The 14847-nt window shown below is 36.8% G+C and overlaps 1 protein-coding gene across 1 annotated transcript in view; it reads right to left on the reverse strand.

Moving 5' to 3' along the window:
- Positions 1 to 14847, reverse strand: part of STXBP4 (syntaxin binding protein 4) — a 195686-nt gene that overhangs the window by 62111 nt on the left and 118728 nt on the right. Inside the window, exon 15 of the mRNA XM_008074470.1 lies at positions 13274 to 13419. Coding sequence (XP_008072661.1) covers positions 13274 to 13419 — 146 coding nt within the window. The remainder of the gene's footprint in view (positions 1 to 13273; positions 13420 to 14847) is intronic.

Here is a 14847-nt window from a genome sequence, read left to right on the forward strand (position 1 = left end):
ATCCCCTAAACGTATGCCAGGGGAGGGATTCCCACAAGGACATGAAAATCAGAAAGCAGGAATCATGGAGACCACCTGAAGAGTCTGTCCAACATATTACTTAGACTTTCCCCCTATACAGATATTACCTTAATAACAAATCTACTTGTTTTTCATTTCTGCTTCAAATATAGTTCTTATCTTAAATTTTTTCCAAAAGATAAGTTAATCCTGGCTTTAACTTCTGTAAAACTAGTCTTAAAAGTTTTTGTTAGTTACAGGTTGTTTCTTTGTCCATCTTTGTATACTTATTTAAACATATAAGCTCATCAAAGAGCTCTGTGACATTCCCCTTGATTTATTTGTGTACTGCTATCTTTTTTCTTACTGAGACTATAAGTATTGTACAATTTTAGAATTTCTTATCCCACAAGCCACATTCCCGTCCAGTCTCTAGACATGAGAATAAATAAACTCATTGCTTTAACTTGTCCAAATTTAAAACCAAACTGCTTCTAGGGAGTCTGTGAGATTATATATTATATATATATATAATCTCCAGATATGTACATAATTAAACAATCACACCCTCTTTAGCTTCTGTTGGTAGAACTACAATTCCAGCAGCTGTTAAAGTACTTGATGTGCTTCAGTATTACAATAGCTTGGCATTCACTAGTTAATGATCTGTTTTGAGAAGGTATCATTCATCTTCTGTTTATGCCTAGGTTGGTTGAGGTCCATTCTTATGGTTTTATTTTGGTTTCTAGTATATATAATTAAAGTATGTGAAATACTTTCTTGGAAATGATCTGTGAAAACATGTAATATGTGGTAGTTTTGGAATTGATTCACATTTGATATTTGTGTATATTAAACACTAGAAATGTTGTGGCTTCCTGATTTTTTTTTTTTGAGTGGAAGTCTCACTCTGTCACCCAGACTGGAGTGCAGTGGCCGCTTCCGGCCACCGCAGCTTTGACCTGCTGGGCTCTGGCGATCCTTCCGCCTCAGCCTTCCAAGTAGCCGGAATTACAGGCATGCGCTACCACGCCCGGCTGATTTTTTTTTTGATTTATTGTAGAGATGAGGTCTCACTGCCCAGGCGGGTCTCGAACCCGCGGGCTCAGGCAATCCACTCACCTCAGCCTCCCAAAGGCGCGGGATTACAGGCTGAGCCACCGAGCCGGGCTGGCTTCCTGATTTTTATGACTGAAAACTGTATGTTTGTTTCCTGTACACATATAGAGATTAGTAGATTGTTCCTACCAACCTAGTAGTATTAAATAATTTCAGCATTTCAATTTCTAAGATATTTCTTTAATGGAAAAAACCCTAATAGTTGATTAATACATAGAAGGTGTAATAGGAAAATATGGGGTAGTCTAAGATCCTAGATTACGACAGATAATTACTCTGTGCTTCTGGACTTCTGATTATTCATGGACCCAATATGCACATGAATATCAAAGTATAAACATTAATACTAAATGTCAGGTGTTCCAAAAAGATGTATAAAAAGTCCTATGTGACCTGACTTCTTTCCATGTCTGCACCCTTATCTCATGCTGCTCTCCTGCTTGCTCATATACAACAGATACACTGGCTTTTTGTTCTCACCTGCAAATATGTCAAGTTTGTTTCTACCTAAAAGCTTTCATACTGGGCCTGGAAAGCTCTTCCCATAGATGTTTTCCTAGCTGAGTCTGGGCTCCAGTGTCATCTCTTCAAAGAGGAACTTATTTGTCTATAAATCTATTGTAGTGTGCCCACTTACTCGTCTTTCCTAGTATATCATCTGGTTTTATTATTTATATATATATATAATATATAAAATACATATATAAAAGACACACATCATTGTCTCGATTTATGTCTTTAACTTATTTGCTAACTTGTTTATCCATCTCTGCCCACTATAATTTATCTAAGCAGCATGATAGCAAGGGCCTTGTTTATGTTGCTATCCTAGGCTCTTGTCCATTGTAGATAATAAATATTTCTTGAAGGAATTAAATATTAAATGCAAATGGTTACCTTTTCTTAGGTGATCTATTTTTTTCTTCACTTTTTTTTCTGGAAATAAAATTGTACCAGGAAATAAATTATTTTTTCTTGAAGCTAACAATAATTTGCCCATTTAAAACAAAGTTAAATCACCCAAGATTCAATTTGATACATATAGTTTCTTAATGGAGCCTTACAGCAGTGACCTACTTTCAATTTATAACAACATGAGAGAATATGTGAGTTTACCATTTCCTTGAATAAAAAGGCACCACAAATATTTATTGTGGTTATTACATGACTTTGAAAAATCAAGTCACTAGAGAACGGGTCTGCCTTACAAAAACAGGTGAAATTATCTCTCAAATGACACAGAATCACATAATAAGCTATTATCTAATGCTTGGAATATCATCCCAATTCTAGGAAAAGAAAGATATATAAATAGCATTAGTACTTTGTGGGGAGGCAAGTATCATAATGCCCACTCTAGATAGTATAGTCAACGTTCATTAAAAAAACAAACATGGTTTTTCCTTTGATAAAATCATGCTACTTAACAAATATATGCTCTGGGGAAATTGAGAAAAAGAATGATGAGTGTTTGAAGTCTAAATTAAGCAGAATAAGAAGATGCTATGTCAAATCTGAGTTTTAGGTCTAAAGGAAGAAAAAGATTTAAAAGATAATCATGATGGCCTTCAAAATGGTGCAGTACTGCTTTTCCCCTTTTTCTCATGAAACCTTTTCTCATTTGCTTAAATAACTTCTAATTAGCTTCAGAATTAAAGACAAAAGACAACTACTAACAGTCTTTCAAAAGTTAAAATATTGCTGATTTAAGATAGGAATATTTGAATTGATGCAGAAAGCTTGCACAAATATATACCATCGGATGGTCACTGCTTGGTAGTGGAAAAGGCTGTCCTTACTTTCACAATTGGTTGACTAATAGTTACATAATTAGTCAACCAATTTGTAACATCCATATTTTTGATATTACAGGTTGGATACCCCTTACCTGAAAAGCTTGGGATCAAAAGTGTTCCAAAAAAAAATTTTTTTTCAGATTTTGGGATATTGGCACATACCTAATGAAATATCTTAGGAATGGAAGCCAAGACTAAATACAAAATTCAATTATGTTTCATAAATAAAGCCTGAAGGTAATTTTATACAATATCTGTAATAATTTTGTGCATGAAACAAATTTGTGTACACTGAGCCATCACAAAGTAAAGGTGTCATGTTCTCAGTTACCCATGTGGACAAACTGGTTGTTTGACATCACCACCATGCTTGCTCAGTAAAAAAAATTGAAGCAAAAGTGGGCTGGGAGGATCCTTTTTTTCCTTGGGGATGCTGAATAAACTATATGTTGTGCACCTGTGTTTTGACTGTGACCCATCACAGGAGGAATTTTCCACTTGTGGTGTTATGTGGATGCTCAAACTTTTGAATTTTGGAGCATTTCAAATTTTGGACTTCAGATTAGGGATGCTCAATCTGTGTAAGAAATGTGGTAATAAAAATACATACTTATGCACATCTCTTTTTTTTCCAAAAATACTAATAGGTGGGATTATTGAGTAAAACTATATGACCATTAAAAACATTTAAACTTTAAAACAAACTTACAAATAGTTTAAGAGCTCTTGATATATACTGAAAAACTGATTTTCAAGGATGTCATGCCAATTTATATTCCCACCTGTAGTGGATGAGAATGTTTACTTTCAACTTTAATTAGTGGCAGGCCCAGATGGCTCCTAAATGGTAGAGATTTTTAAAAATGCCTAATATATGAGTAATTTAAGAAAAGAGAATATATTCTCTACAGAAGGACTCCTGCCCCTTGCTTCCTTTGCTTAGGCATTATTTAGGCCCTTGTGGGTGTGGAAACTTTAGCCAAACTGCTCATCTCAATTCTATGAATCTCTGAAGCTTACGACCCCACTTGTTTTGATAGTTTCATCCTGTTCCTTGTGCAGGGAGACATTACACACACACACACACACACACACACACACACACACACACACACACTTTAAATGTCATTTCTAAGTGTAGGAACAGAATGAGAACGTTTTAGCATGCGATCACTCTGCCATTTTGATCCTGAAGTCCATTATAAATCTTGACAAGCTGTATTTCCTGGCTTTAATACTGTAGACTTTTCACAATCATATATTTACATGCATATGTATATATTTGTTTATAACAGCATGAATGAGGTACGTGTGTGTATGTATATGTTATACGTTTTTATTCATAAAAGCTTGACTGTGAAGATCTCTTTATTCAGAATTGATTTTTGACCTTTGAACAAAATGTGTGGACCCTCTGGTTGCCTCAGTGTTCTACCAAACTGTTGTTGAGTTAACCTCTCAAACCTCAGGCTGGGGGCTGGCCAAGTACACTTGCAGTCTGAGGGGAGTGAGAAGTGAACTAGGACCAGAGGCGGCTGTGCAAGTGATATGGCTTTTGGTGCAGAAGCTGCTGTGCCAGCTCCTTTTACATTTAAAGCTTCCTGTATGCCCCAGTGCCTGTCAAAAGCATGTCTCTGCTTCCTAAAGGATCAAGCCCCAGTTGGCCTTTGCTTGACACAGAAGCTGTGTGAACCCTGAGGATTTCAACAAATGCCACTGACTCACCAAGATAAAAAAAGTGTAAAAAGAGTCCATCTGCCCCAGCCTGTCTTTGCTCATTACCCCTTCAAATCAGAACACATTAGGGTGCCTGCCTGCCAGGTTTGCAGTTACCCAGTTATTCCCACAATTGCTACAGTTGGGGTGGGGGTGGGGGGGTTGGCAACAGGTGAGTTCCTTCTATTGATCCTACCTGCCCTATATTGAAAAGTTTTTAGGATTCACTGTAACTGTAAGTGCTTTTGAAGATTTTTTACCATATTTTTATATTGTTTATCATTTTCATTAGAACCTTGAAAGAAGGCAGTTGGAGGTCTGTGCTTATGCTGTCAACCTACCAGGAAGTCAATAAATTCTCTGTTTATTAGGGCCTCTTATGGGACATCTGGCCAGGTTTTTTTTTATTATGCATTTTTTAGAAGATAGACTTGCCTCTTTCTGCTTCTGTTACAGAATTATTTTATCAGTCTGCATGTCAGTCAAATAAAGATTACAGCTCTAAACAAGCAGTTATTTCACAAAAAAATTACAAAAAGGCATTCCAATGATATCGATCATGTAAACAAGATGGAGATCAATAGAAGGCTCTCCAGGGGTTCCAATACTGATTGAAAATGCCTAATCTGTCTTCAGTTTTTTTTCACTGTAAGTAACAGAACAGACCAAAGTTTCCTCACAGTTAGCAATAAAAAGAAAGATAAGATGCAGATTCAGACATTTGGCCACAGTTTCCTGTGATTACGTTCTAACTCAAAATCAATACTAACATTAAATGTTACATATTATGAAAAGCTCTACTCTATCATATTTTCAATGTATCCAAGTTGAAAGAAACTATAGACAATCATAATTTAATGCCATCAGGCATAGAGGCTCACACCTATAATCCCAGCATTTTGGGAGGCTGAGGGAGAAGGACTGCTTGAGCCCAGGAGTTTGAGAACAGCCTGGACAATATAGTGAGACCCCATCTCTACAAAAAAATTAGCCAGGTGTGGTGTTGTGCACCTGTTGTCCTAGCTACTCAGGAGGCTGAGGCGGAAGAATTGCTTGAGCCCAGGAAGCTAAGGCTGTGGTGAGCCCTGATGGTGCCAGTGCACTCCCACCCGGGTGAAAGAGTAAGATCCCAACTAAAAATTAATACTAATAATCAATGAATACCTACCAGTGAGGGAAAGTAATTTTAAACTAATTACTTTAAATAACTCTGTAGGGCACCTCTACGATACATCAGAGATTCTGTGGAGCATTGTTTACATGGATTCAAACTGTTGTTTGATTCTAGGCTGCCTTTCCACCATTAGAGATATTCTGGTGGGTGGGAAAAAACTGTGGAAAGCATTTGTGTTCCCTGTGACTCTACATGAGGGGTTCTTAGCCTGGGGTTCATAAACACTCTGTAAATGGATACAAAATATGTAATCTGACACTTCTGCGAAGAAAGTTTTCATCATATTTCAATATAGTCCACAATCCAGAAACAATTCAGAATTGTTTTCTAGATATCACTGAGAAATTGGTTCTATGCTATAGGATCCAAGAAATCTTACCCTTCAGATTTCTGAGGGAATCTCAGTATAACATTCTAAAGTATACTTATATTAAGAAGAAAAGTGGAGGCAATTACCAAAGTGAAAATTTTAAATTGTAACTTGAAATAACCAGATAGGCTAGGTGTGATGGCTCACACCTGTAATTGCAGCACTTTGGGAGGCTGAGGTGGAAGGATTGCTTGAGCCCAGGTGCTTGAGACCAGCCTGGGCCACATAGCTAGACTTTATCTCTAAAAAAAAAAATTTAGTCAGGTGTGGTGGCACATGCCTGTAGTCTCAGCTACTGGGGAGGCTGAGGTGGGAGGATCTCCTGAGCCCAAGAGTTATAGGCTGCAGTGTCCTGTGTTTGTGCCATTGCACTCCATCCTGGGCAACAGATTGAGACCCTGACTCAAAACAAAAAACTAAAAACAAAAAACCCAAAAAAAACAGCAACAAGAAGAAAAAAACAGAAAAACCCAAACCAAACGAAAAATAAATAACCAGATAGCCAAGGCAAAGGAAATGAGGTGGGGGTTGTGGCTGAATTATCTAGCTCATGACAGTAATTTTCTGTTTCCTATTACATATGCAGAAAAGCTACTGCTTAAAGAGAAAGAAAAATGAGATGGACTGTGCTGAATTATCAAACTGAAAAAGATAAGTCACAAAAACGAATAAAAAATACGAGCAAAATATGCCAACATTAGCAATTATATTTCTAAATAAGAGAACAACACAGAAACTATTTGTTAGTTTTAAACTGCTAAGCATATAATCTTGCAAGAGCTAAAACCTCTACAAAAACAAACAAACAAACAAACAAACAAAAACCAACTGTAAAACACCAGTGAAAGAAACTGGAGAATATAAAAAAATGGAAGGACATCCCATGCTCATGGATCAGGTTAGTTAATACTAAAATGGCAATACTACCTACATCAGGTTAATTAATACTAAGGTGGCAATACTACCCAAAGCAATCTACAGATTTAATGTACTCGCTATCAAAATACCAATAGCGTTCTCTGCAGAAATAGAAAAAAAAAAATCCTAAAATTTGTATGAAACCACAAAAGACCTCAAAGAGCCAAAGCAGTCCTGTGCAAAAAGAACAGAACTGGAGGCATCACACTAGCAAACTTCAAAATATACTAAAAAACTGTTGTAACTAAACAGCATCGTACTAGTATAAAAACAGACAAACAGACCAATGGGACAGAGCAGAGAACTCAGAAATTGATCCACTTATTTACAGTCCACTGATTTTTGACAAAGGTGCCAAGAGCACTGGGAAAGGATAATCTCTTCAATAAATGGTGTTGGAAAAACTGGATAGCCATATGCTGAATAATGATGAACTAGACCTCCAAACAAACCTATACAAAAATCAACTCAAAATGGCTCAAAGACCTAAATATAAGACTCAAAACTATAAAACTACTAGGAGAAGAAACAGGGATAATGCTTTAGAACATTGTTCTAAGAAAATATTTTAAGAATAAGACTGCAAAAGCACATACAACAAACTTAAAAATAGACAGATGAGATTATATCAAACTAAAAAGCTTCGGAACAGCAAAGAAAACAATCAACAGTGAAAAACTACCTAAAGAATGGTAAAAAAAAAAAAATTTGCAAAGTATTCATCTGAACAGGGGATTCATATCCAGAATATACAAGGAACTCAATCAGCTCAACAGAAAAAACCTGATTAAAAAATGGGCAAATTATTTGAACAGAAATTTCTCATAAGCTGACATACAAATGGCCAACAAATAGATGTAACTATGCTCAACATCACTAATCATCAGGGAAATGCAAATCAAAACCACAATGATGTATCATCTCATCCCGGTTAGGATAGTTGCTATCAAAAAGAAAAAAATTAACAAATGGTAGATAGCATGCAAAGAAAGGGAAATTCTTATACAATGCTGGTGGAAATATAAACTAGTACAGTCACTCTGCAGAATAATATGGAGGTTCCTTAAAAAATTACAAATAGAACTGCCATATCATCCAGCAAATCTAATACTGGGAATTTATCCAAAGGAAAGGAAATCAGTGTGAGACATCTGCACGTCAATGTTTATTGCAGCACTATTTGCAACAGCCAATATATGGAATCACCCTAGGTGCCTAACACTAGATGAATAGATTTTTTTTTAAAAAAGGTGTGTGTGGTGGTAGAATGTGTGTGCGTGCGTGTGTGTGTGTGTGTGTGTGTGTGTGTGTGTGTGTGTGTGTACAATAAAATAGCCATAAAAAAGAATGGAATTCTGTCATTCAGGGCAACACGGAACTGGAGGTCATTATGTTAAGTGAAATAAGCCTGAATCAGAAGGTTCTCACTCATATGTGGTTAAAAAAAAGTTGATCTCATAAAAGTTAAAAGTAGAAGAGAGGATACTAAAGGCTGGGAAGGGCAGTGTGAAGGGAGGAATAGGGAGTTGTTAAAGGATACAAAACTATGCCTAGATAAGAGGAGTCTAGTGTTCTATAACACTGTAGGATGAGGATAATTAACAATATTTTACATAGTTTCAAATGGCTAGGAGGATAGCAAATGTCAGTAACACAAAGAAATGATAAATGAGATGATGGGCACATTAATTACCCTGCTATGATCACTATACAGTATATAGATCAAATCATCATTAGGTACCCTGTGAATATGTATGATTATTGTTAATTTAAGATAAAATAATCTGACTGCATAATTAATTTGTAACCAGTCTGTCAACTACTGGGTACCACTGGGGGGAAAAAAGTACAGATGGAATTTTTTGCTTTTTTTCCAAAGAAGTTCTGCTGAATTTCAAATATTTTGTTTGAATAATCATGTTTGACAGACATAAAGGCTAATGTTAGCAAAGTAATTAAAATTAATGATGGTAATGTCCACTGGGCTTGACTATGCAGGTGTTTACCCCCACTGTTTCCATCCCGACATAAAAATGTCTGATATATAAAATTCTAAGTTTACACATAACACATTAAGAGTGATTATTTTCATCCCTCTGAAAACTCACAGAATTTCTTCATAATATTCATAATACTCTCATAATGATGCTTATGGGTTTTTGATATATAGTTAAATTTTTACAAATGGATTAAGTTACACAAAATGTTAAATATATACTCATTTAGTAAACTGAGCGGATACTATGAGAGGTATAGTTTCCAATCCTCTATAACAGAGGTCCCCAACCCCTGTTGGGGTGGACTGGTACCGGTCCGTGGCCTGTTTGGAACCCGGCTGCACAGCCAGAGATGAGCAGAGGACCAGCGAAGCTCCGCCATGCTGTCAGATCAGCAGCGGCATAAGATGCTCAAAGAAGCGTGAACCCTACTGTAAACTGCGCATGGGAGGGATCTAGTTGCATGATCCTTATGTGAATCTCATGTCTGATGATTCCTTCCACTCCCCGCCCCGCCACGCCCCCCACCCCCATAACGTGGGAAATTGTCTGTTATGAAACTGGTCCCTGCTGCCAAATAGTTTGGGGACCGCTGCTCTATAACACAGTTGAGAAGTTAAAAGTTACCCCAAAGGGTTTCTGAATGCTACCATGTACCAAACCAAGCCATTTACTACTCATAACTATACTCAAAACTTATTATTTTGATACTTAATAAACCAACATAAAATTCTCTCTCACTCTCTCTTATATTTGGTCCCAAGCATAGGAAGATTAAAAGTGGCAAACTGGAGGGATAGTGGAATGTTAGAGGCCAGCACAAAGACTGCTAGCAGACAGGAAGACATTAAGGGAAGAGAGAGAAAAATAACCAAAATCTGGCTCACTATTCTAATGACATGCCATATATTAATGGATACTTGTAATGATGATGCAGAGCCATCCCAACTAAATTAACTTACATTTAACATTTTCTAACATGTTAATAACATTTTATTCTCCAAAGAGGACTACAATAGTGACTTTTGACCACAGGATCTTCTTTTTTTTTTTGAGTTGGAGTCTCACTCTGGCGCCCAGACTGGAGTGCAGTGGCCGCTCCTGGCCACCGCAGCCTCGACCTGCTGGGCTCTGGCGATCCTTCCGCCTCAGCCTTCCGGGTAGCTGGAATTACAGGCGCACGCTACCACACCCGGCTAATTTTTTGATTTTATTGTAGAGATGAGGTCTCGCCTGCCCAGGCGGGTCTCGAACCAACGGGTTCAGGCAATCCATTCACCTCAGCCTCCCAAAGGCGCGGGATTACAGGCTGAGCCACCGAGCCCGGCCACAGGCTCTTCTATAATGCGACTTTGCCATGCCCCACCTGTGAGTATAGTCTAAGTTCTAGCCCCTTGAATCGATATTGATGAACAGAATATGGTAAAAGTGAGGCTGTGACTTCTAAGGCTGGGTCATAAAAAATGAGTATGAGTTTTGTGCTAGGAAATGTGATAAGTGTAGGTACTTTATATAAATTGTATTACTTAATCCTCATTACATCTTTTTTGAGTAGGTATTATTTTCACTTAATAATAAAGCAAATTCATAGCCGGACACGGTAGCTCATGCCTGTAATCCCAGGACTATGGAAGACAGAGATCAAAGAATTGCCTGAGCCCTGGGGGTTTGAGACCAGACTGGACAACTTGGTGAGACCTCATCTCTACAGTAAATCAAAATATTAGCCAGGTGTGGTGGTGCGCACCTGTAGTCCCAGCTACTTGGAAGGCTACTAAGAATTGCCTGAGTCCAGCAGTTCGAGGCTGCATTAGCCGTGGTTGTGCTACTGTGTTCTAGCCTGGGAAACAGAGTGAGACTCTGACACCCCCCACAAAAAAATAAATAAAAAAGCAAATTACAAATATCTTTTTAATTTTTTTAAAGTTGAAGTCTTATTCAGTCATCTAGGCTGGAGTGTAGTGATACAATCATAGCTCACCACAGCCTCAACCAACTGGGTTCATGCGATCCTTCCACTTCATCCTTCTCAGTGGCTGGAACTGCAGGCGCTTGCCACCACGTCCAGCTAACTTTTTAATTCAACATATTTTTTAAAAGCTCTCTTCAGGCGGGCTCAGTGGCTCAGCCTGTAATCCCGCACCTTTGGGAGGCTGAGGTGAGTGGATTGCCTGAGCCTGCGGGTTCGAGACCCGCCTGGGCAACTTGGCAAGACCTCATCTCTACAATAAATCAAAAATCAGCCGGGCGTGGTAGCGCATGCCTGTAATTCCGGCTACTCAGAAGGTTGAGGCGGAAGGATCACCGGAGCCCAGCAGGTCGAGGCTGCACTTCAGTCTGGTCGACAGAGTGAGACTCCAACTCAAAAAAAAAAAAGCTCTCTTCAACAAATACTTTTCTTTCATGGCAGCTGCTTCTTGTGTTATGGATGCAATGTGATATAGACTCTCCTTAAGGATAACAATTCCATTTAATTAAAAAAAAATTAATACAGTTAACTTCAGAATATTACCTTCTCTTTATTTAATTAATGATTTATATATTTTTTTGGAATCTCCCAATTATGTAGCTCTTCTCACCTTTGGATCATTATTAGGTGATTCTTGTTTTTTTATTCATATCTTAAATGAGGCTCAACATCAGAGGTTCTCACTAAGTGTGTTATTACACGTAGAGTGTATTTTTGGCAAACTTATGAGGGATTACCTATTGCCATAGTGCTTGGGAGTATTTCATTTAGTGAAAGGGTACCAGGAATATTAAACCTCCTGTCATTATAGGATACATTGAATAGTCCGTGCAACAAAGAACTGTCCTGTGTCCTGTATAATTTTCAAATGTTCTACAAGACATTCATGTTGGTAAAAAACGTGTTTTTAATTACTTGAGTCTGGAACATAACTCCATTTTCAGATAAACTCAAAATAATTTTGCACAGTTTTAATATACATTAAATTTTCCAAGCTTGTCACCACTATGTAAATTGATGGAAGATTTTACTTTCTTTTGGTCAGAACTTTACCAAGAGTTGTTCACCATTTTGGACAACTATATTACTGATAGCAATGTGCTCATGCTATTTAAACGGACAATACAATGTATCTGTATCAATCTACATCCATGGTTGTCTCATTTGCGGTGGTTCTATGTGTAGGTACAAGCATCTGATGACTGTATTATATTTCCTAGTGTAGCTGTACCCAAGCATTTACCTTTTAAAATACATATACTTTTATTATAAATCACCCTCCCCTTATTTCTCCTTTACAGTATATTAGGACATGTTATGATTTCTATATATAATGGGTATAGTTAGGTGAATTATCTATAATTTTCATTGCAGTAAAATAAAAGGTATGTTAGAAGTAGCTATAAAAAGGGAGTTGAAATTCATGAAGAGGCAAAAGTGCCTAGGAGACACGAAGGGGGAAAGATGAAAATGTTAGAACATTTACGTTTTCCTTAAGGATCTGTCTGTCTGTTGAAATGCTGGAAGTTACTTAGAGCATTGCCCTGCTTCTCCTTCTAGCCCAATGCTGACTCTAAAGTATCTAGTGACAGATCATGCAGTTCCTTTAAAGAGGTATTCTCTTGGCCTTGGCTTAGGAGTAAATGCCTGAGCCAGCAGGAGTGGGGAACTGGATCAGCTGTTTCACAGCCCTTTAATTAATTACCCTGATGACTGCCCCAGGGTCTGTTCCCAGTCTTCCCTGTTGGTGATCCTGGGTTTTTTTCTATGGTTCTATGCAACTCACTGTTTCAGCAGTCTTGTCTCATATTTATTGTGTTTTGGGGTCTTTTGCTCAGTTTGGCTGTATCTTTAATCTTATTCAATCTTATTTTAAAAAATTCCTCAATGTTGATTCCACCCCTCCAGGTTTCTAGTGCTGCTGTGGATTTATTTTTATATTTATTCTTCCATTTAAAAGAAACTTTGGATGAAAGTAGAGGTAAAGCCATGTCTTAATCAACTATCTTCCGTTGGAAGCCATTTTGAGTACTTTAAATAAAGCAAATATTCTATTCCTATGATTGGTGCATTAAGATTTATATCAATTAGCTATCAATTTTACTGTAGGCAAGTCAATATATTTAATAAAGTTAAGCTGTCAGACTTAAAATTATATTCTTTTGTTTTGTTAAATGAATTACAAAAAAAGTGAAAAAAATGCAGAAAACTTACAATCCACATCAAGCATGGCACGGACAGATTTAACAAGTTCCTTAGATTCAAGTGCCAGTGTTGCTGGAATGTTTGCTGGGATGTTACGTCCATTCCTTCCCAGTGGTGTGAGGGAAGTCTGAGAAGCTAATGCAGCTCTTCTGTCACTATGAAGGCAACAAAATAAAGTTGAATTTACTTGACCAACATCTATCTTTGCTAAATCAGAAGCAATACTAGTTATAAATTTGTCCAAAAATATTTCTATTTCTGGGAATATTATATTCTTATAGCCATAAATGAAGTAATTAACACACAATATTTCTGTTTTCAATTATTTATTACATAACAAAAGGAATATTTAAAAAACTAGGTTGACTTTATATATAAGAAGGAAGTAACGGAAGATGGCCAATCTCCTAAATAATGTGTTGGGCTTATTTTGTGAGTGATTGTGTTTTGGTAACATGGTGTAACTTTACTTAGTTCTGTAGAAATTCAAATTAAGCATATAGCCATGAATTTATTAAACAGGCAGTTACTAATACTTCTAGTAATATTAAATATAAATTGAACATATGTATTTGCTCTTGAAATTATCACTTAAACTCTTCCATTTTTTGCTCTCAAATATAAAATAGTCTAGCACATTTATATCACTTTTTAAAAATGCAAATGTCACCTGAAATGAATGGATCCTAATATAATTTAAAATGCAAGTCTTTTCTCAAAAAACATTACACTAAAACTTACTTGAAAAGAGACTACTTGAAACTGATGATAAAACCATCATTATTTATAATCCAGCTTCTTAAGCATAATGATATTAATCCACAAAGAGAATGAAAGTATCAATTCTCAAATTCAAATATATGGCTTTTATACTGTGTTGAATGACCAATGCCAATACCCATATAGAAGATATGCTATATAAAAATGACTGAACCAGATTTTACTAGTGTTTAACTTTCCAAGACACGGTGAAATGTTGTTTAATATAGCTATTTAAAGTTGTCTTTTTTCCATGAAGCAGTTTAAGACAAAGGCAAGCTGTGGCTTTTAAGTAGTCATTTTTAACTTCTGAATTATTAGGCAAGGTCAAAATGAGACCTTGGGGGTATGGACACACTTCACCCATATAAGAGAAATATAATAAATATGATTATTAATGATTTTAAGTTCCTTACTGAAAATGATAATCACGGAATTCACATAATTATCTTTTATCATAAACAGCATGAATAGTAAAAAAAAAAAAATCAGATTCCTTCATTATAAGAAGTAAAACATTACATTGAAATGAGCTTAAAAACAAACAACTATAGACATTATTTTAAATTAACAAAATAAACTGGGTGCAGAGGCTCGCACCTATAATCCTAGCACTTTGGGAGGCTGAGGCAAGAGGATTGTTTGAGTCCAGGCATTTGAGACCAGTCTGGGCAACACAGCAAGACCTCGTCTCTACAAAAAATTAAAAAATTAGCCAGGTGTGGTGGTATGTGGCTGCAGTGCCCTACTCAGGAGGATGAGCCCAGGAGGTTGAGGCTGTAGTGAGTGAGACCTTGACTCAGAAAAAAAAAAAAAAAAAAAAG

Source organism: Carlito syrichta, unplaced genomic scaffold (genome assembly GCF_000164805.1).
Source record: "Carlito syrichta isolate Samal-C Ts95f unplaced genomic scaffold, Tarsius_syrichta-2.0.1 Scaffold316465, whole genome shotgun sequence".
Taxonomy (NCBI): domain Eukaryota; kingdom Metazoa; phylum Chordata; class Mammalia; order Primates; family Tarsiidae; genus Carlito; species Carlito syrichta.